The sequence below is a fragment of the Lycium ferocissimum genome, chromosome 5 (genome assembly GCF_029784015.1).
Source record: "Lycium ferocissimum isolate CSIRO_LF1 chromosome 5, AGI_CSIRO_Lferr_CH_V1, whole genome shotgun sequence".
Classification (NCBI taxonomy): domain Eukaryota; kingdom Viridiplantae; phylum Streptophyta; class Magnoliopsida; order Solanales; family Solanaceae; genus Lycium; species Lycium ferocissimum.
In genome coordinates, this window is record NC_081346.1 from 4,171,649 (window position 1) to 4,194,731 (window position 23,083).

Genomic DNA, 23,083 nt, shown 5'->3' on the forward strand with positions numbered 1-23,083 from the left:
CCAACTAACTTTTGGATAGAGTTGGACAACTACCCATTTTTGATTGGGTTTTTTTTACCTATTTGGCCGTTCGGCCGGAAATAATATCATCGCTAGCCAATATGCAAAAAATATACGTTAATGCTGTATATAAATTTACTGGCCATTATTAATTTGTTAAGATGCTATATAGTGCATAATTTCTTTTTGATTCAGACAATTTTAACCAACCCAAATTTAGTCTAAAATTGCCACTTGCCACCCTTGCAAGAAAGAAATAATAAATTTATTTTAACAGTCGAAGGACTGCAATGTCAATATCATAACTAGATATTTTTGGAGTGTCAAAGTGCAAGCCCATTGCCTATTGAAATGTGCGAGTGTCATGTTCAGTAACAATAGTCCGCATGTAATGTCAATGTCCCCTAAAAAAAAAATGTGTTTTTAGGTGTCAGGTGCAAGAACAATGCCTAATAACATGACAGGAGCAAGTGCAACACCTGAAAATGGCTGATCATACAATGAAAAAGCATATTGGTGTGGTGGACGATGTGCTCGTACCGGTCGATAAATTTATAGATTTTTTTATACTTGATTGTCCGATAGATCATGGATGTTGTAATCTGTTTCACGATTGGATGAAAAATACGTCATAATACACGGCAAATACTTTGAGAATCAACAATATAACTATGACCCACAAAAAAACAAATTATACCATATATTGTTAATGTATTTCTTTCTTGGCTTTCTTTCGAGCGCTACCGTTCCTATTCTCTTGGGCCTTGGGTCATGCATATTGCTCCATCTGTGTCCTCTTCGATAAGCTCGACCCATGAACTAAAAATTTAGGACAATTTTCATAAATAGCACTATTTATTCTCCTAATAACAAATTATGGCGATACCCAAAGGATGTCTGCAGCAGATGGAGCTGCTCCTCCCTTAATCAGAGGTCTCGGGTTCGAGCCTTAGATATGAAAAAATTCTTAGAAAGGAGCGCTTCCCCCGAATGGGCCTACACGGTGCGAATTCAGATTTAGCCGGGCTTCAGTGCGGGTACCGAACACCAGGTTGAAAACAAACAAAAAACAAATTATTGTAGTATTATTAAATTTTCAAAACACAACAACAAATTTTTTCCCCCAAAAGAACATCATATATACGCACATACACTAGTGGGCATACATACAGACAGTTAGACATGCATGCGTACATACACTAGCCATTGTAAGTACATTGTCACGCCCCGAACCATGGTCTGGGAGAAACACGACACTCAGTGTCTGACTGCATGTGACCGAGCGAACCACATGGCTTACTGAATCATCATGAGGCATAACATGAGTGGAAATATAACCTGAGAAAATGATGGGCTTTTAAGAACACACATGAAGTCATAAAAATTAATAAAATACTCGTTATAATATGAATGCGGAAATAACATGAGTTGAGCCAAAGATGGCTAAATGCCATGCATGTCTAACATAACTAAACTGACTAGTCTATGAAATCTCTAATCATGAGTCTTGACTGGAAAACATACTTGCTGGGACAAGGCCCCCAGCATAACTTTAAATGCATAACTAATAAAATAAAGATAACTGACTAAAACTCCGAATGAGATGGGGCTCACCAATAAGCTGATACGAGCGAATCCTACTGAGCAGATGTGGCGACCTGTAAATCCGTACCTGCATCGTGAAACGCAGCCCCCGGGCATAAAAGGGACGCGCACATGAACGTCTTTGGTATGTAAAGCAACTGAATGAAATAACATGGGACATGGAAATAACATAATAGAGACTGAACTGAAACATGATCATGAACATGAGTACATATACATATATAACATGTGTAAAGTATCGTGAGCAGGGGCGGATGCAGCCATTGCCCAGAGTGTTCGGGTGAACACTCTGGGCAAAAAATTACAGTGTATATTTAGAGTAAATTTTCTGTGTTTATGTACATATATTAACTTTTGAAAATCGTGAACAAATACAAAAGACTAGCTCAAGTGATTTAGTTGTTTTTTCCGAATAACCTGAATGAAAATCCTAGATCCGCCACTGATCGTGAGTAGGGAGAGCAGTAAATATAACCGACAACATCGTCTGGTACTTGCATCCTACCAGCAGAACACTCATACCTTGCTAGGGACATGAGATTTAATAATATTATGAAAGGATCCAGTCATTATGAGAGATCGTCCTAAGCATGGGTGGAGCGATCCTCATCCTACGGTGGCTATGTAGTTTTAGGCTGTTTGAAGCCTTTTCGGTAATTAATGCAACTCCCAAAAACATGAACATGGAAAATTGGTGGCACTTGAGCCCATGGTTTTCATAAATCATAACTTGCATGTACATGGGTATCACTTCATAGTATTCTTGCATGAAAACGTGTAAAGCATGTAGAGTATTTTCTTGAAAATAAACATAATAAATTATAACTTGCATGTAAGAACCCATCGAATGCAAAGTATGAGTTTTCATGGATTACAGATAGATTCTCAATAATCATAATGATGTATCAAAAACACAATGGAGAATTTATAACAATTTAATACATAATATAACATGGGGCATGGACCTAGGGTTATCATGAACATGGTTAAAAATCCTAGTTCTCGTAAAGCTTCATACTTTATGGAAGAAGAAGCGTGGGGAAGAACAATGATGTTCCCACACGTAGATAGCAACCCTAAATACCTGTAAATGCTCCAATCCAACGAACTAAATTGCTTCTCTGACGAAGAACACCAAAACTCTAGCTTTGAATCGCTTGAGATAGATTTACCTTGGAAATTCTATGTTTTGGTTGAAGAATCATGTTACAATTCAAGAATTAATGTTATTATTACTTAGGTTAGAGCGATCTTACCTTGACGTGGGAGGACGAGGAGAGGAGGAAAATGGCTGCTTAGGGCTTTAGAACGAAGTTGGAATGTCTGATAAATGAAATTTTGAGTTAAGTGTTGAATTTATAGCATGAGGCATTTTGGACCCCCAGGCTCGCCGAGCGCGGTCTATGGCTTGCCCCTGCCTCGCTTTGAGCGAGCTCCCTTGTCCATTTTACGCTTAGACGATTTTCTTGAAATTTTTCCACTTTTGGACCCCTACCTCACCGAAGCGCGGCCCCGGGCGAGCCCTTGCCTCGCTTTGGGGCGAGCTCAACGAGCTCCCTATCACTTTTACACTCGGTCAACAAAGATTCGGTAAAATGGGCATAACTCCTAATCGTGAGCCCGTTCGAGCTCCCAGAATATACCGTTGGAAAGATATTTCAAAGGACTACAACTTTCATGTTTTAAGTTTTCTCAAATTATCAACGGATTTTCCTGTAATTGGGATGGAAGGAAGACATATTGAAAACTTAGTCGATTCTACTGAATCTTAAGCACCTCTCTATTAGCCATTTTGAGATGATAATATCTCCTTGCTTCGAACTCCAATTGGCCTGGTCCTTATATGCCTGAAAAGATATTTCTATGTATACTACAACTTTCATTAGGAACCTCTTCCAAATTCTCAATGCATCAAGGGGTTATGGGTGCCCGAAATAGGCTTGTCAACCACTTTCATAATACGTACAAACTTTCAAATTTTTTGCTAAAACTCTAAAGATACGAGTCTAACCTTAGTTCTAAGATACGGGGTGTAACATACATACGGTCATATAAATACACTGATTGTCATACATACGTACATACATACAGTAAACATCTGTTATAAAATGAAAATCTAGCTATTTTTTGTATATAATTGAAAAGTATTGCTAAAACACGTAATTAATTGGATTAAATCGTTATATCACGTAATTTTAATTTATTAGTAATTTTAATTTATTAGGGTACTCAGTGAATACTCCATTATATTGAATCTGTGAAGCAAAGATAAATAAATCCAAGAAAGCAGATCACGCCTGGAAGTACAGACGGAAAATAAGTAATCCAAAATAAGGTCAAGTCACAATCTCAGGAAAAGGGAAGAATATGAATCCTGAAAAGTTAGATGGAAGACAAATACAAAAGTTCCTTGGAATTGATATCACCGTACATTGTAGAGATCTTAAACATTCTTACCTGCCAGTCCTAAGAGGGGAAGGACAATTAAGTCATGGAGGAAACATATTACTCATGGAGCTATCGTAGGTGTGTACGACCTCGGATTGTTGTCTCACACTTTTGGTTCGTCATTTGGAGATATACACATATGTTATTTCACAATTGAATCAATTTGAAAAATTTAAAAAGACCTAAAGTTAGGGATTCATCATAGGTAATGTTTTGCACCAATGCCATACAAGGAGACCATATTCGTCATACACAAAATCAACTTGGGAAACTCCACTCCCCGACAAGCCCAGACTACAACTAGAGAGTTGAGAATATAACATAAGAGCCTAATATAAGGCATGTTGAAGATGGAAAGAAGAAAAGAAGATCATTTAAACATAAAAAATGGGAAAAATTGAATACGTGGCGTCCATATAAAACTCCAGACACAAAAAATTTATTGTTGACTCGCCTCTTTTGGATGTAAATCAAGTGCATGTCAACTAAGTAAAGTGGCGTGTTAGGGGTGTTCACGGAAAACCAAAAAAACTAAAGAAAAAATCGATACTTTTTTTGCTTGGTTTGGTTTCAGCTCAAAATTGACAAAATTTAGTTTTGTTTTTGTTTTAAGCAAAAAAATAACTGAAAGAACCGAATTATTTATGTATATTTTTATATAAATTTCTACGGTACATATTAATCTTTTTCATTCTTGGTTCATAATCTACGTGTTTGTCTTTATGTTAATCAAAGTCTTTGCCTTTACTTTCTAGTTTGATTTATAGTCTTTATTTTGATAATTCACCAAGAATCTATTTCATGCTCAAAATAACTTGTCTTTGAGTAATATTCACCATTGTTTAATTCAATTATCGTCAAGATATCCTGGTAAGTCGCAACTCTTTAATTTTGCAAAAAAAAAAAAAAAAAATTCATTGTAGTAAATTTTTATTAAGGTCCTTGAAAATGGCTAAATTCTTGGACAAAACATAAGATTTGTTTGAGGAAGCTACATACTATATAATTAAATTGATTACATATATAGTTCCTCCTTTTTTTTAAAAAGTAATTTATTTGATAGTGTTATGAGTATAGTCAATCTAATATGTGCTTCGAAGTCTATTGCCATATATTTTAAAAAAAAGGACAAAAACCGAAACGAAGAAAAATCGACTGAATTAGCTTAGTTTAATTTCAATATTTAAAAAACCAACTTAATTGGTTTAGTTTCTTTCAGAGGAAACCAAATCCATGAACACCCCTAGTACTAATGTGTATTAGACACACTTTGAAAAAGTTAAATATGTAAAAGACTGCCCTGAACATTTATATCACGGGGATTCAATCTCAAAATCAGGGATAAACTATGTATGCTCCCTAGTTTTAAACATGTTCATCAAGAAAAAGTTGGAATGCATGCCTCCGATCCTCTCAAGCATTATTACTGGAGCAGTATTAGTACGGCTACATTTAGTGAAAGATTTTTTATATGAGTTACTATAATGTACTGCAGCAGCTTTTTTTCCCATGTAGAATCATATCATGTGACAAAAGCAAACGACAGTGAGCGCTTTGATCACGTCACATAGAGCCAAGTTAATAAATATTGATTCATTTTTTTTGTCCAGATGTGTGATGAATTGTCTCTCTTGATCACTGCAGTGATTTGGCAAGGCATGAATTGAGCAGTTTCTTCAAAGTCTCCATCAGGCAATAGACAGACACCTCTTCCATGAAGCATGATCTCAAACTTCAAAAAATGATTAGAAGCGGCATCCTATTGCCTATTGCTATAGGTACTAGGTAGCTGAAAGATTCTACACCTAGCTACCCACGATTTTAACTACGCGTTCATGTGGAAGAGGGATTGTTTTTAGTTTACTGCTCTATAAATAGTAGGGAGGAAGACTTGGAAGTCCTACACAAAAAAGAACTGAGAAATTTTTAGAGAAGTCTTGCTTATCTATATTTTGGAGTAAGTCAAGAGTGTGTAGATCTAGCGAGGAGCTCCTTTCAGTCCAACAACGAGGATCGAGGAGCGGCAAGAGCTGCCATGTCATGCATGTTGGTTAAACTTAACTAGCGTGCAATTGTTAAGAATAACCAGTTGCATGACAGGGGAGCAACTACTTCCGCTAACTTGATCCACTTATTGGACTGAAGGGAGCTCCTCCTTATATGTCATACAGTCCTAGTTAAACACCATAATTCACATATGATATCACGTACAACTCCCAAATTCCTTTGTCGTAGTTACTACGCACTATCTTTTATCTTGTATTGATTAATTGTTGTGTATATTCTGCTTGACGGCGTTAGTATTTAGAGGTATATGTATGTATTATCTCCCCAACAGTCTTAAAATCCTTTCTCACAAACCTATTTCCTCAATTTAAATATGTCTCGTATTCTTGTTAAACATGAAAGAATAACTAATTCAATTTTCTCTTATACTAGGAAGGAGAATGATTGTGGTCGCATTTCATTTCAAGACGTTGGAACCTGGAAGAGACATCAGCAATGAGTCGTGCGCTTTTGGGGAACACAAATTAATTAACCTGAGGCCAAATACTCCAACTAATTGCCACTCTAGGCCTCTTTAAGTATCTGCTCTTGCGGTCAATTTTGACACTTTCAGTTTTCCTTGTCCCAAATAAAGAGGCTGTGTTGCCCGATTACTTATTACTATTATAAATTTCTTTTGCTTTCTTCTCTAGTTTTTCAATCGTTTATGCTTCATATTTTCCCATATTTAGCCTTTGTAGTTCTTTCGGTCCATATTAATTGGGTATTAAATTAAAAAGAGAACAAGAAGAAAGAATCCATCAACTAAGGACTTGCTCTTTGTAAACCTTTGTGCTCTGCTTTATTGAAGTGCCTGTGTTGTACTCCCTCCGGATAAAAAAGAGTGTCCACTTAGCCATTTGCACACCTCTTAAAAAATAATAACTCCTAGATAAAAAGAGGTAATTTGATTATACTGCTCCTAATTAAATAGGTATTGGGATTTGATCACATAGCACTTAATAGGGGCAAATCTGGAAAAATAAGGTTAATTCTTTCGATTGATAAGTCTAACACTTTTTTTTTCAACAAAAAAAAGCGACACTCTTTTTGATTCGGAGGGAGTGTTACAAAAGCCCCATATTTAGTTGGAACTGAATGGAACAACTTTCACAAAAGCATTTACTATGGGTTTGTGCATGTGAGGTGTTTTTGGGCCTAGTCAGTATTTCTCGAGGCATTTGCCACCGAAACATTTAGATTTTTGGATGGATTAACACATACAAATGCACATTCAAAGCCCAACTCAGTGGGTTCTGCAGAACCCAGTCTTTACTACAATTGGATGGGATAGGAAACATGTTGAGAGCTCATCGAGTTGTGATCACATTTCTTTCTGGAATATAGCATCGTTGAACCTACACGTTTGACAAAGAAAATTTGTGCTAAATCCAAAGTCACTATACAGATTTAACTAGACTAGAGGAGAAACCAGTCGACATACAAAATAGAGTTAACTACGCAATAATCTGGGTACAGTCTTCATGTATTACCAGATTTGCATTGGACAAAAATTCGTACACTAAACCAAGAATAAAAGGTTTAACCAGAAAATTCAGAAGGCGGCAAACTTAGTTTATAATTATTGGAAAGAAGTTCCATGAGAAACAATTAAGAACCAATTACATTAACATATTAGTGATTTGCCAAAAAAAAATGTAAGGGGAAAAAATATTGATAGTTTGATACGAGCTATTTGGGTAAAGCAAAGATTAATTAAGTATTCTTAATTGCCAACAGAGAACGCTGTCCACATATATGTTGGAAATGACAAGTCGTATTTGTTTAGTTACCTAACTCTATTAAAGGTTAGATAATGTCAGAATATTTGTGATATGTTGCATGATACTGATGATTGATCAGAAATTTCGAAAAGAAAGTAGATTGATCAGAAAATTTGTGAAGGTCTCTAATTAACTAATAAACCAACTACCAAGAAAGTGAAAGCTAGCTAGCTATTGAAAACACACCTAAACATTATTCTAAACTTCCTAAGGTACATAAGAAACAGCTATATTCGAACCGAAGTTATCCTCTCAACGGTGTATAAAATTTCTACTCCCTATATTAATCTTGCCTTCACATCACTTGGTACCTATTTAGTTTATTCAAAATATTATCTTGAATGAATGTCAGGTCATTCCTACTTCAATTAACAAGAACTCGTGTGAAGAATAGAAACAGCCCAAAGTACCAGTATGTAAATTTAAACGATTAGAAAGAGCATGAATTGGCACGAAATAAGATAAAATAAATATGGCAATAAAACCTTTAAAAGTTACTCAACTTAAAGGTGCCAAGTGTTTAAAACGATTAGAAAGAGCATGAATTGGCACGAAATAAGATAAAATAAATATGGCAATAAAACCTTTAAAAGTTACTCAACTTAAAGGTGCCAAGTGTTTAAAACGATTAGAAAGAGCATGAATTGGCACGAAATAAGATAAAATAAACATAAATTAAAGGTGCCAAGTGACGATTAGCATGAATAGCACGAAATGTATTTGCAATAAAACCTTTAAAAGTTTCAACTTAAAGGTGCCAAGTGTTTAGATCATAAGTTGTGTTATAAAAATAAAAAATTTGAATTTAAAAGAGTATCAGTTTGTTATAAAAATAAAAAAAATGAAAAAAACATAAATAGCTCGAAACAACGAAAGGGCAGTCATAACTTCAGATCTGTATATTCACTTCTCTGTATCTAACATTCACATTCCACGTGCACCTCTTTCCCGCAAAAAGAATTAACAAAAATACAAACCTACTAGGAGTAAATATAAATAAACTCTAATAAACTAAAAACGACCTCACAAAAATTGGGGCTCACATAGGATTGTCTTAATCTTTAATATAAACCCGTCAAAACAAGCTCAAGCTAATCTACAGTCCCATTATACACGTGTCCTCATCCAAGCCAATCAGTTTCTTCATCAACGGCTTTACAACCCCAGCGTTAAGTCCAATCCAACATCCTCATCCAGCTTTACCGGCTCGGCTTCAACAGTTTCCACCGAGCCGCCACTTTCAGCATCACCACTTTCTCCTTGTTGGCTCAGACCCGAATCTCGGCTCGGCGATCCGACAACATCGTCATCCTTATGAGACCAACTCCACATAACCCGAGCCGCATCATCAACCTCAGGCGATTGTTTCCTCACGCGCTTGAACCGGGTTCGGGTCTTAACCTTATGTAGATCCGAACCAGAATCGTTTTCCTTTGACACGTGGCGAATATCACATGCTTTGAGTGAAGGGCTTGTGGTATTTGCAGCTGAGTCGGGTGAAAGTTTAGCGATCGGCGCGCCGGTTAGAACGGCTTCGACGGCTGCTTGACAAAGTTGCCAGTTGCCGGATGTTAACAAACCAGTTGAACCGTAAATTGGATTTACGATACGTCCACATGCTTCGTACAGTAAGGATCTGAAGATAGCTGCAAATAAGTAAACAAAATACGTTAAACACATACAGAAAAGAATATATTCTACTGTCCCAATTTATGTCAAGAAGGTGTACTTTTAAAACTTAGGATCGCTCGGCACGTCGACTAAATCAACCCGGCAATATAGAAGTATCTAAAGTTTTAAAAGTACACCTTCTTGACATGTAATTTAAATATCTAAAGTTAAATTATTTTTTGGACATAGATTTGAAATTATGTTTAGACATGTAATTTAAATATCTAAAGTTATATTATTTTTTATAGACATAAAAATTTTATAAGTTGTGAAAAATTATAAAAAAATTCTAATTCTTATATTATTTTTTATCAAATGAGCAAGTCATAATTCATAACAAAATTAATACGTTACTAGAAATTTTTTCTAAAAAATACAAAATTAATTGATCAAATTTTAATTCATTAAAATAAAAAATTAAACATAAATTGTAACGTAAATGCTCTTTAATATAATACTCCAACATGATTGATAAGAGTAATTTTGTTATAAATATATTACCAATTTATAGATCAATTAATTTTTGATATAAATAACTGATAAATATGATTGATAAATATATCTACTTATAAAATATAAATTTATGGGTCAATTTTTATATTTAAAAATTTAAAATTATGATTTGAAATTTCAATTCATACCTTTTTGGATAATTTAAAATTTCATGAAATGAAATCACATGTCCCAACACCAACGCTTACATGGTGTAGAGATTAATTTATCCCATCTCAAAGAGTGGGATAAAACAATACAAACAATTCAAGATTTAAGCTTGAGATAAAATTGACACCTTATTTAATTCAGGGAATAAATTTTATCATTTCTATGGTCTAAATTAAGCTTAAAATTTCAATAACCTGCCTATAAATCATTTCATTAAAAGAATAAAATAAAAAAATTAAAATTAAATTATTATTAAATATAAAAAAATATTATTTTTTTTGGACTAACTAGAAAGGAAAGAAAGAGTGTCACTTAAATAAATTGAGACGGAGCGAATAGTGCATTTAGTAGAAAATTTTGAAAAGTATGGAAATTAATTTACCAGGACGCAAATGATTAGGGCCAGAGTTGATGAGATTAAGGAGACCAGCACGGCCGTAAAATTTAGCGAGGAAGAGGGTGGCGTTGGATTGGGCTTCAGGTGATTTGATCCATTGAAGGCAAGGTTTAATTGAGCATTTTTCATTGCAACCTTTCCGGAGAACCCGGCAACCATTACAGCTTAAACGCATAGCTAATTATCACTCTCTGATTATTTTTTAGAATATGAGAAAGTTTTACTGGTTTTTTGGAGTTGCAAGTGAAAGAGTTATATATGGAGGAGGAGTTTCCATGTGAAAGGGAGTAGTTATAAGGGGCGCCCGCAAGTGGTTTTTAAATAGTGGTATCCTGGGAAATTTCAAATCATTTGGCTGATTCTAGTATTTGGGAAAGCTCATTCACCTACTTCTTCATTCTCCATTTTACCCCTGCTCCTTTGTTGATCAACTATAATTTGGTCTACTAATTGTTCATTTATATGGATTAGCTATGACAAACATTTTTATTATTTTAATAAATCTTAAGAATCAGAGTTTGATGTCTCTTTCATTAATCATCAGATTTTTTTTGCAATTAGGATGCTTATATGTTATTTATCTTGTTTATGTGAATTGTGATGTTCCAAAATAGAATTGTATTCTATCTCAACCTGTTCCTGTTATATGTTGCACAGAGACATCAAATATATCTACGAATGTTAATGTTGAGGGTACTTTGGTCATTTGTATGAGAAAAAACAAACAAAATTCTTTCAAAATCTGAAGAGAATGACATGCCAGTTGGTTCAAAACCAGGAGTTGTATGACAGTAACACGTGTAATGCCAGTCCAAAGGCCCCAGACTCATGGCGGCTCGCCACATACTCCTTCTTTTACCACATGTTCATTTCACGCGCTCTACAGTCGTTTGAATGGAAACAAGTTATCTCAGGATAATCCTGAGATTAATTATTCAGGGATTAGTTATTCTACTCTATCATAGAAATAAAATAACATTATAATTTTGGGATAACTAATCTACGAATTAGTTATACAATGATTTTTTTCCAACCAAACGTGAGATAAACTCATCACAAATATAATTTTTGGATTATTTATCCTTATCCCTTGTACCAAATGAGCCCTAACTAATTACTACTAGGTGGTTATCGTGTGTATGATTCTTTGCATTGTTCACTTGTTCGTATCATTTTTATATGCCTAAAATAAAATAAAATTCCTTTTAACTAGAAAAAGAACAACAAATTACTCATGATCCACTTTTTACATATTTAAGTAAGTCTTTGGGAAAATGTAGTAGTAAATTAAGGCCTAAGAAATCAGTAAGGGCAAGAGAATTTTGCATGATTCTTCCTCGACAAAATATGTGAGGCCAACTGGCCAAGGGTAATAATAACTCATTTTTTACATTTTCTTTTATATATATTTTACATGCAAGCAAGCAAGGTAGTCCCTTTTAATTTCATGTTTATGTTACAAATAGTCAAGCAACTTTAATTGATATGTTCACTTTCTGTTTGGTTCAGTTGTTAAGATAATAAGCTATTTAGAAGGCTACCTTAGTCTTGTTTATTTGATTTATATAGTAGCTATCTAGTTGTTGTTAAAGAGAGTCGTAGTAGCAATTACTTGCAATTTTTATAAACTCATTTTGGTTGAATCATGAATGTTTCCATCAACTTAAGTAGTTTTGAAATTTAATTTTCATATAAATTTGAAAGAGAATCAAATTTGAAAGTGTGTAGAGGAAGAAGTAGAGGATCTGCCTAAATCAATGATTAACGAGGAGGGTGAGAAAAGAGAAGAATGAAGCGCGTGGGAGATGGGTAAAGTCAAAAAGAAAGCCAGTCTCCCGGTTTAGTGGAATGGTTTTAGAGAAGGGGGGACTGGACTATGGGCGCCCTTAGGACTGCGTCTCTGGTTTTCCTCACCTTTCTATCTTCTTATCCTATTTTCCTGGAACTGACCCCATCCCCCATCATTTTCCTACTCATTTCTCTTTTCCCACCTGTTGCTTCTCCTCTAAACCAAATCCACTTTTCCAAATTATTTTTCCATTTCCCTTTTTTTAACTTCCATGCTTACTCAAATTGGTAAATATAATTACCTCACGTAGTATTTACATTAAATCAATCTAATTTATTATGATTAAGTGATTAATGAAGTAAACATATAAATTAACTAATTATGGTTCGGTGATAATTGTATATTCTAACACATGTAATATATTCATTGGTTCGATGTAGACACTGGTATGGGTAAATTTTTACCAAAATAGAGTAGATTGTTTTGACGTAGTAGATGAAATAATCACGGTATAAAATTTACATTATTGTTTTGTTGGAGCAGATTCGATCAACCTCATGATCAAAAGGAGTCTTTTTGGATATTAAAAAAATAGTCATGATAACTCAATTTGTTTGACAAATTTTTAACATATATTACCATCTGAACTTAATATGTTTCAAAATAAAACGATTCCTATCAATATAAAAAAATTGAATTATCTATGAATTTCGTGCTAAATTTCTCATAACTAATAACTTTTTTTTATAATCAATCGCTAATTAAAGTTATTAATGAATTTTGAAGTTTAACTACAAAATTTGTCAATCGCTAATTCTTATTTTTTCAAGAATCTTCTTCAAATTTGGGTTACCTTCTCTTTTCAATGTTTTTTGTTCATTTTTGGGTTTGCAATAAAGGACTATCTCTCCATGATATTGACTTGTATTACCGACAGTTCTTTAAAAAGAATTTCCATATATCACAATAGTGAAGTGAATACAGACTTACAAGAAGAAAAAATAATAATCACGTAAAAAATAGCATATATATAGGACAAACTTTTCTTATTATTTTTTGCTCTTTTGTATACGTACGAAGTAAAATGTATTCTAGTAGGCAGCTGACATACAAGCGCAGATTCATATCTGTACTTCATGTTTTTAGGGAAAGAAATTGTCTTGGGTTGAACCATGATGTAAATTGTCCCTCAACATTCATAGACTTTTAATGACACCCAAAGGTTACTTACACTATTTCAATGCTATGAAAAGTTGGGTCTTCAATCTACAACTAAAATGTATTAAAGTATTGGATAATTATCCCTTGTTTTTGTTGCCTTCATTCCAATAATTATCCCTTGTTTTTGTTGCCTTCATTCTTTTTCATCAGAACTGATCATGGTCTACATTTAAATATAATCAGAAATTCTCACAACTTTCCATATTTTTTCTCTTCCACAAGCTTAAACTAATCATAACTCATAAGTGACATTTCTTAGAAGTGTTAATACAATGTATGTTGAACAACTTATTTAAATAGAAATATAAAAAATAACGACTGAACGAATTCAAAATAAGTTGGTCTTCTCTGCTTGCAATGTTCATGGAACTCGTGTTGAATGTTGTAAAGGAAGGTCTGCTGAACTTTAAACTACTTTATTGATAGTTAAAATCACAACGATATGATGCAAAATATAACTCAGGACCACTTGAACAGCAATTCTCTTATAGCAGTAGAAGACATTTAACTAATGTATTCAACTATATATAGACTAATAGTTGATATAAAAAACAACAACAAAAAAAACTAACATAGACTAACATTATAATTGTTTTAACAAATGGGCAATTCGCAGTATTGCCCTTATTTTGGGGTGATCTTTAATTTTTGCCCATCAAAATGAAAGTATTTAACTTTTGTCCTTCGGCTGCTCAGGCGAAAATTTAAAAAAAAAATCGCTAGGCAGAAGTTGCCTACAAACCTTGGCAAACTATGCCTTAAGGTAGAGTTTTGCAGGCAAACTATGCCTTAGCAAACTCTACCTTATGGCAAAGTTGGGCAAAACTCTGCCTTGCGAAATCAAGTTCTACCTGGAGAATTTTTTTTTTTTAATTTTTAACTGAGCGGGTTCGAACCCGGAACCTAGGAGTTTTAGGCGAATGGCAAAAATTGAAGACCATCAATTTGAGGGGCAAAAATTAAAGACTAGTGCATTTGAACGGAACTCCACACAAAAAAATGTTAACAAATCCATCAAAAATGTAGGAACATTGGGTTGTAGCGGTAAGGTAAAGGAAGGGACAACTACGTATGTATACATCTTAAGGAGAAATATTTACGAAACGTGACGATAGTTTTATATTTACAAAACATAACATTACAAACCCTATATAAAACATGCTTTATATATATATATATATATATATATATTATTTTTTAAAAAAAATTATTTTTTTCGCTCAAAATTTTATGTATGAAATGTGTATATCTCGCTTAACGCTTAAAAAGTTCGCTCAAAATTTAGTGAATGAAAACGGTATAAAAAATGTAAGAAATATGTATATCTCGTTCAAGGATTAAAAAATTCGCTCAAAATTGTGTGTTTGAAAACAATATGAAATTTGTATCTCGCTTAAGTCTTAAAATTTCGCTCACATTTTTGTGTATAAAGTTCATGTTAGATTTCTGTAAAATTAATACAACTACAACAACATTATATGCAACTTTGATACAACATTCAAATATACAACTTTGATACAACATTCAAGACTTAAAATAATTTCTCAAATTTTTGTGTATGAAATGTGTATATCTTGCTCAAGGCTTAAAAAGTTCGCTCAAATTTTATGTATGAAATGTGTATATCTCAATCAAAGTTTAAACATTACGCTCAAAATTTTATGTATGAGAATGGTATGAAATGTCTATATCTCGCTCAAGACTTAGAATTTTATTCACATTTTTCGTATATAAAGTTCATATTAAGTTTCTGAAAAATTAATACAACTACAACAACATTGTAACAACTTTCATACAATATTCAAGGCTTAAAGTTTTTGCTCACAATTTTGTGTATGAAAATTATATTAAAAATTTCACTCACACATATACATTTCATACACAAAAATTTGAAGTAATTTTTTAAGCTTTTGAGCGGAAAAAAAATTAAAAAAATATATAAAAATAATTTTTTTTTTTAAATATATATTTTCTAGAAAAAAAATAAAAAATAAAATAAAAATATATGAAAATCCGTAATGTTTCGTAAGATATCGTTATAATTTATAAATAAGGAAAACTATTTATATATTTTGTAATAAATAATCTTAAGTACCCTGTGTAATTTTCCCGTAAAGGAATGGACTTGACATTGCTGGACTAAGAATTTGGAAGATGAAAGGACCTGTGGCCTATTTACTCGTTTGTAGTAAACTAGTAATACAAAATGTACAAACTAATAGATTCATATTTTCCTGTTAACTGAATTTAATTATTTAACAAATTTAAAATCGAACCGAATAACTGAATTATTTAAAAACTAAAATAATTCCCAAAGTTTTCTTATTTGTGAAAACCGAACTGCTCAGTTTGAAATATTTATGAAAGAGTGGATTAGTTTTAAACAATAGCCTTAAAAGTGACTATTGGTGTTATTTACTTGACCCAGCAACTGTCCTGTCTAAAAAAAAAAAAAATTCTCTCTTGTTCGCAAGCCCAATTGAACTGGCCCAAGTAATTAACTCATATAAGTGTTGGGTAAAAGCAAATTTAGACGGTGAAAGAACCCATATATACGGCCCACGTATCTAGTTTACGATGTTGCCCACTGTATCATCGTTGTATAGACAATGTATCTGCTCTTTATAGACATTACATATACTCTATATATAATGTATATGTTTTGTATAATCATGTATAAACACACGAAACCAACTCAAATTACAGTGTATAGATAATGTATGGGTTCTGTATAATTATGTACAAATAATGAATCCACACTACTATACGAAATCTAAGGTGAACCAGATTGTCTTCTTTTCAAATTTTCAGCTACTCGAATAGGTTCGAACAAGTTCCAATAGGGCAAACCCAGATTCTTCAAAAGATGCGATAATGAACTGTATTTGGTCTTTTGACATTTCTCTCCATTGAAAAGTCCCTTGCATTTCAATTTGGTCTACTTTATATTAGAACTTGGAGAACATTTTCAACTTTTAAAAAAAAAGCTTCAACTAACGAATTAATGAGCTACCTGGCTAATAACTAACGAATTGGATCAAATTTGATAAACTAGATCACTATGGGTATTGGGATCCCAATTTAGACTACTACCAGGCGATAGGCGATTTTAGGCTAGACCACTTAACGGAGTAAATTACTTTATAAGGAAAATGAAGGATAAAATTTACAAAAAAAGTCACATTTCAGCCTAATGGAAAAATAACCATCGTCACAGACTTCCAAATTTCGCAAATGAAACTCTAAGATAGTGTCATGAATGTTATGGAGTTCAACATGTAGAATTTGAAACTTTATAACAATTAATATTTTTCAAAAATAGAATTAAAAAGTATACAAAGGACGCTACTTATCGAAAATGAAGCAGGAGGCCACTCCATATGCCCAAATAATTTAGCTCGCAAAATGTTAGAGCCTTAAGAGGTAAAAACAAACAAAAATGACCTAATAATACCATCTAAGACACTATATTACAAAACATAAGAATATTGTTTCTTATTTACAAAACATAACAACTTAATTACAAATCATACAAGATCTGAAAAATTAAAAGCCCACTCTTCGCTTCCCTTTCTCCCCCCCTCTACTCAACCTTTGCTTCAGATCTAAGAATTATAACAGGTGACTATATCCAGCTATGTTAGAACCTCGATAAAGAAAATCGCAAGATGAAGGAAACACAGTTTTTGAAAATTGCAAGATGAAAGAAACATAGTTTTCAACTGATATCCAAATGTTGGAAGTGGCAGCAACAGAGTTTTCCAAAGGAGAATGTTTTAATTAGTACCTATAGCTGCTCTTTTTATGAACTACCTTCTCTCTCTGTGCATTTCATAAGAAGAAAATTTGTATTAAATTAATATTAATATTGTATGAAAGTTGTATACAATGTTGTTGTAGTTGTATTAAATTTCATCCGAATTTCGAAGCGAGATTTAAAATTGTGTTAAATTTGAATGAATATTATATGAAAGTTGTATAAAATGTTGTTATAGTTGTATTAAATTTTCAAAAACCTAACATGAACTTGATACAAAATTTATACAATTATATACATATTTCATACCTTTTTCATACATGACAAATGTGAGAATTCTAAGCTTTGAGCGAGATATACATATTTCATACAGTTTTCATACACAAAATTTGAGTGAAAATTTTAAGTGTTGAGCGAGATATACATATTTCATATACAAAATATTGAGCGAAACTTTTAAGCCTTGAGAGAGATATACACATTTAATCAGTTTTCATACACAAAATCTTGAGCGAAAATTTTCGTATATGTTTTGTAATAAATCTATCGTTATGTTTTGTAAACTAAAAAGTATCATCTTATTTTGTAAATATATCATATTATTATGTATATATACGTCATTCTCCCAAAACAAAATTCGTACTGTTCTGGGAATAATTTCATAAAGGATATAGGAGCCAATTCTGAGCCAGGTATGCGACACAAGCTTTTGCGCTATTACTCAACTTGTCCAAGCTGTAACCATGGCAATCTGGAATACAATTCTGTTGTTATTTCTATGGTAGTCAGTCATTTCAGTAACTTATGGTCAGTAATGAAGGAATTTATAGACAATTCTTTGTGCTAGTCCCATTCATGAGTTAATTAAAGAAAGGAATGCAAATTCTTGCCCACTATATAGCTGTCTTGCAAGTGTATGGTAACTCTTTTTCTATTCTAGCCAATAACTCAATATGCTCATTTTCTATTTAGTAAAAATGCTTCACCTTTTTCACATCAAGTTTTGTGGTCCAACAATTTCCCTAGCAAGTTGCCAAGTGTAAAATGTATGTCATAGACCGAGCAGGAAAGCCAACTCAAAAGACTAGCCAATTAGGTGAAAGTGCTTGTTCGACCTATAAACCAATACCAATACTCACCGCATCACTCTCCTCCGTTAAAAGGAAATATTCCGCCGATTTTATTTTCTTTTTAAAAAAAAAAAAAAAAAGGAAAAGGAAGCATCAGTGTAGAGCAAATAGAGGACGAAAGTGTGAATCATTTATTTAACCAAAAATAATAATTGTAGATGCTGTCGTCCATCTTTGACAGCACAAAAGCATTGATGCTTGCAAAATTATTAGCTATAACAGTGTACGGAGGATCTAGATTTGCAACCATATTAAGTAAATATCTTTGAGTAAAGTTGAGAAAGAATTGGAAGTAAAAAGTAGTGGGAGGGAATTTGGTAGTTGGCTAAGTAGCTGTCACTAAAAATGATAAGCAAAGTAAAAGGTAAAACAGCGTGAAATCCACCAAATTTAGCAAACTTTCTTGTGAAAAACACAAGGTGGCTACAACAACAACAACAAATCCGGTGTAATCTCATGAGTGGGGTTTGAGGAGGGTAAAATGTATTTAGATATAGAGATATTGTTTCTGATCGACCCTCATCTCAAATAAAGAAAAGAAAAGCATTTTTGACGCAAAAAGTGTCTATAGAGGCAAATATAAGACATGCTCCCTAGTGGTTTTTTCCTTTATATTGAGAAATTCTTGAAGATTGTGCACCGATTCAAAATTCAGTGAATAATGAGTCTATTCCTTATTTTTTTCAATTAAAATACCAGATTTTTAGTTAAACAACATCAACATGCAAATTAATTCATACATCATAGTAAACGCGTGATCCTAAACAGTGATATTAGAATCAAGATAATGAGTTTGATTTCCAGGAACATGTTGCGTGCGGCAAGTGATGAGAGGGAAATTGTTGGGTAATACCAACATCCTGCTTACGGCAAGGCCGAGGTGATGAGCCAGGGATGGCCTAGGCTGGAGCCATAGTCGAATATGGTGTTTCCTATGTATGGTTAAAAACTAAAGTTTGAGTCCTTACTATCAACTATAGCTTTTGATACGATGGTAAACATGTAAGTGTCAACAAACGCCATGTGCTATAGCTTTGGGGGCTAAGACATGTCCCTAGTTTGAAGCAACATTTGATAATACTACTACCTTACAAAAGCAAACACATGGGAACGATAATATCATTAGTGAATAGTGGTGACTCATAGTCGGCACACGGCATTCTCCACAGTTAGTTATTTGGACAATAGTTTGACAAGGACACTTCTTGGAAAGTGCAGAGGCCACCAATTTGCCATTCTTTTATTGTGTCTGTAGCAAAGTTATGACCAACACATGAGCAAAAGCCAGCCTAGTCTCTACACAAAACTAGTCAGCAATCAACAAAATAACCCTTTTATATTACCCTTTCATCCCTAAAATACAACAAATTCAAAAACATAATACCCCACGGTCTACCCAACTTTTCTCCCTTAATCTTACGTGAGGGTCCGTCTTTCACCTGACTAATCAATTCAATTATATCAAGATATCAAAGTTATGTAGTCTCCAATGTTTTCCCATCAAGTTGCCTTGTTCAACTTGGCATCTTCACTGATTCTTTATACCAAACAAATCTAATTAGATAAGTACAAAATCCTCGTGCTGAATCACATAGTTAGTGGCGATGATAACGCCATTAAATGGACTTTTTATAAAGCTAGCTATGACTAAAACATTATAATAACATCATTGATGATCAAAGCTTGACAATGAAATTAGCACTGCTAATAGTAGAATAATTACAAGATAAAAAGAATATGTCTAAGAAGACCATCTTCTCTTTTCCTTCAGGTTACAATTACAATGAAGGATAAGAGTGACCAACTTTCCAGTCACAAAGAAGAAGTCTCACTGTTTGACTCTCTCACACTACAATAGATACTCAATACAACCTTAGCCTAATGCTAAAAATAAGAACCCTAATTTAATCCCAAAGGAAAGTGGACAATCTTTTGACCTATCTTTCCTCTTTGAGTATTATTTTTCCGCGATATTAACTGAACACTCACTCATTCATCACCTAATAAACATATTCACAAACAGGATTTGAATGGTTTTGGAAATATAACTCATCGCGACTCTCTCTTTCTTTTATCACTCTATATATACAAAGCTAAAACGAATTCGTTTTGGTAATAACTCACCTCACCTCAAAAATCTCACATTTTTATCCATCTTTGGTTGATTTTTTCGTCAACTTAAGCTACAGCAGAAATGCTGCTGCGGCAATTGAAGCCTTCGATCCTCACAGTAGCTGGCTTGATCCCGAATTTCACCTGAGCACAGCTTCCTCCATTCTTACGAGTGGAGGCGGAGGGTGGTGGTGGTGAAGGTGCAGCTGGTCCTTCTGGAATTGCAAGTATAGGAACAAAATTGCTGTTGCTGAACTCTGAATCCTGAATTAAGGGATTCGATGCCCTGCTTGGTGGAGATCCAAAAAAGAACGGTGGAGATGAAGCCATATCAAAATTGGGCGTTTCCATATCATAATTCCCCTGTTTATATATAAAAAAATAAAATCAAAATTTGTCTACAGAAGTAATTGAATTATAAACAATTCACATCACAAACTCGAAGCGAAAGCTAAAAATTGAGAACGCATCATATTATGAAAAGCAAAACGCCAAAAAAAAAAAAAGGAAGGGGTTTTTTGATTTTTCATTATTGGGCCGTCCGCCGAAATTAATTACAGGCGCTAGCCAAAACATACAAAACCTATACACTGACCTATGTATATTTTGTGTATACCATATGTATATTTATACTTCATATACAAAACTTATAGATTTGTTGGCTATTATTCTTTTGAGCGGTCCAAAAATGTAATTATCCCAAAAAAAAGGGGGTTACCTTGGTGAGGATGATATCAAGAAGTTCAGTTCCGGCTTTCAAATCGCAAGGCTCAGATTGCTGATTACTGCATTAAACCAAAAGATAAAACGAATTAACAAAAGAAAAAAGAAGGAGAATTCATCAGACAAAAAAGATAAAAATGAATTAACATACTTGATTTGCAGGAATCGAGAAGGTCTGATTGGTTCATTGGGTTGAACATATGAAGAATTGAATAACCCGACCCGACGAGGTTTGGGACAAACAACACCATCACAACCCACCAAGGCCTTTTGTTGATAAACGCACCTATTCATTTTTTTTTCTTTACACAACAGATCTAAAAGCCTGAATCAACAAACAAGAAAATAAGAATATATTATCAAACACTTGAGATCTCTATAACCAAATCTACAAAAATATATTGGTATATATATGTTTGATATTACTAAATATAAACATGATGATGATGATGATAAGAAGTGAGGGAATATGCTTATGGAAAAATAATAGGATTATTAGAAAGACAAATATGGAAAGGGGGAAGGGGTGTAGTTAGTTACCTAGGTGGGTGGGGAAATTGGTGGTGCCTGTTAAAGGCAAAAATGGAGGAGAGAGATTTTTGGAGTACAGAGAGAGAGAGAGAGAGAGAGGAGTCAAGGGATTGGGGACACACCAGTCATACAGGTGCAGTAGGAGAGAAACATAAATAAAATGTAAGAAAAATTAATTAAAATTAAAAACTGTGTGTATAAAATTGTTTTGGTGGGATTCTGTACGGTTTTAGTGTATTGCACGTGGATAAGCTCACCAGTATTTTTCTCAACTAAACTGGTTGAAAATTTCAAATATGCCGGAACTACAATTCAAAGATAAACTTTTCTGACCAAAAAAACCCAATTTTTTAATAAATTATTCTCTGAGAAATTAACTTTTACAGATTTAACAAAAATAGTCTACGGAAACATTGTAAAATCTACGTACACTCTATCCTTCCAAATCCTATTTGTGGAATTTAACAAAAACAAAAATCCGATGCTAACTTGAAAAATGCTGAGAGTAACATTTTTTAGGCAACACGCACTGTTCGCCCCCAATCTGTTGCAGATAGATAACAACACAAGATCACATCAAATAACTCTTTGACCTAATAAATAGAAATGAAAAAACATCTTCGAAAGAGTGTCTAATGCAAACTAGATGGATTTTTGTATACTGGGGTATGCAGGATGGCGCATAAATTAGGGGCAATTTTAGCCCTTTTCCGCTATATGAATAATACTGTTTGCAATTTTCAGATGCTTCAAGAAATCAAATTCATTAACATTCAATATTATGATCATGGTGTGAAATATTTGCCATCAAAAAGATTTATCAACTATCCCTGTAGTTTGTTCGGTTCCATTCTGTGATACATTTCTGTTGTTCTTTGACTGTCTTATCTAGGTTCTAACCTGTTCTTCTATTGGAATGAGAAGTAGCTATGCTGGCCTGAAGAACAGCAGATTGACAAACTACACATTTAATTTTTTGATCAGATGCTTAGTGACAAGGTGTGTATGGGTAGCAGGGTAGGTATGTATTTACAGAATGAGTAAATTTGATTTTCCAAAAGTTATACTCCTACTTTATCTCTTCTTGGTTAATCCACCAACATTCCTCCCAAGTCATTTGTTTGTTCTCTTTAGTCTTCATGGAAATTACTCCATGATTACATTTAGGGCTTGTTTGGAAACCATACTGTAATTACTATTCTCCAT

The 23,083-nt window shown here is 33.4% G+C and overlaps 2 protein-coding genes and 1 long non-coding RNA gene across 4 annotated transcripts; 1 reads left to right on the forward strand and 2 right to left on the reverse strand.

Moving 5' to 3' along the window:
- Positions 1 to 6,019: 6,019 nt before the first annotated feature.
- LOC132058103 (uncharacterized) lies at positions 6,020 to 6,735 on the forward strand. Its single transcript, XR_009415183.1, has 2 exons — positions 6,020 to 6,363; positions 6,493 to 6,735. It is a non-coding gene; the product is annotated as an uncharacterized LOC132058103 (long non-coding RNA).
- Positions 6,736 to 8,759: 2,024 nt separating this feature from the next.
- LOC132055517 (LOB domain-containing protein 41-like) lies at positions 8,760 to 10,874 on the reverse strand. Its single transcript, XM_059447385.1, has 2 exons — positions 10,600 to 10,874; positions 8,760 to 9,529 (listed from the first exon to the last, which is right to left on the reverse strand). The coding sequence occupies exons 1-2, from the start codon at positions 10,787 to 10,789 to the stop codon at positions 9,039 to 9,041; spliced, it is 681 nt and encodes a 226-aa protein (XP_059303368.1). The 5' UTR covers positions 10,790 to 10,874; the 3' UTR covers positions 8,760 to 9,038.
- A 9,310-nt stretch (positions 10,875 to 20,184) lies between these two features.
- LOC132055519 (uncharacterized) lies at positions 20,185 to 22,036 on the reverse strand. 2 transcript variants are annotated; one of them, XM_059447389.1, is made up of 4 exons: positions 21,887 to 22,036; positions 21,498 to 21,671; positions 21,342 to 21,408; positions 20,185 to 20,986 (listed from the first exon to the last, which is right to left on the reverse strand). In XM_059447389.1, exons 2-4 carry the CDS (start codon positions 21,638 to 21,640, stop codon positions 20,690 to 20,692), a joined length of 507 nt encoding a protein of 168 aa, XP_059303372.1. In that variant the 5' UTR covers positions 21,641 to 21,671; positions 21,887 to 22,036; the 3' UTR covers positions 20,185 to 20,689. The 2 variants fall into 2 exon arrangements, with proteins under 2 accessions (XP_059303372.1, XP_059303371.1); XM_059447388.1 differs by having other exon boundaries at positions 21,498 to 22,013.
- Positions 22,037 to 23,083: the final 1,047 nt, after the last annotated feature.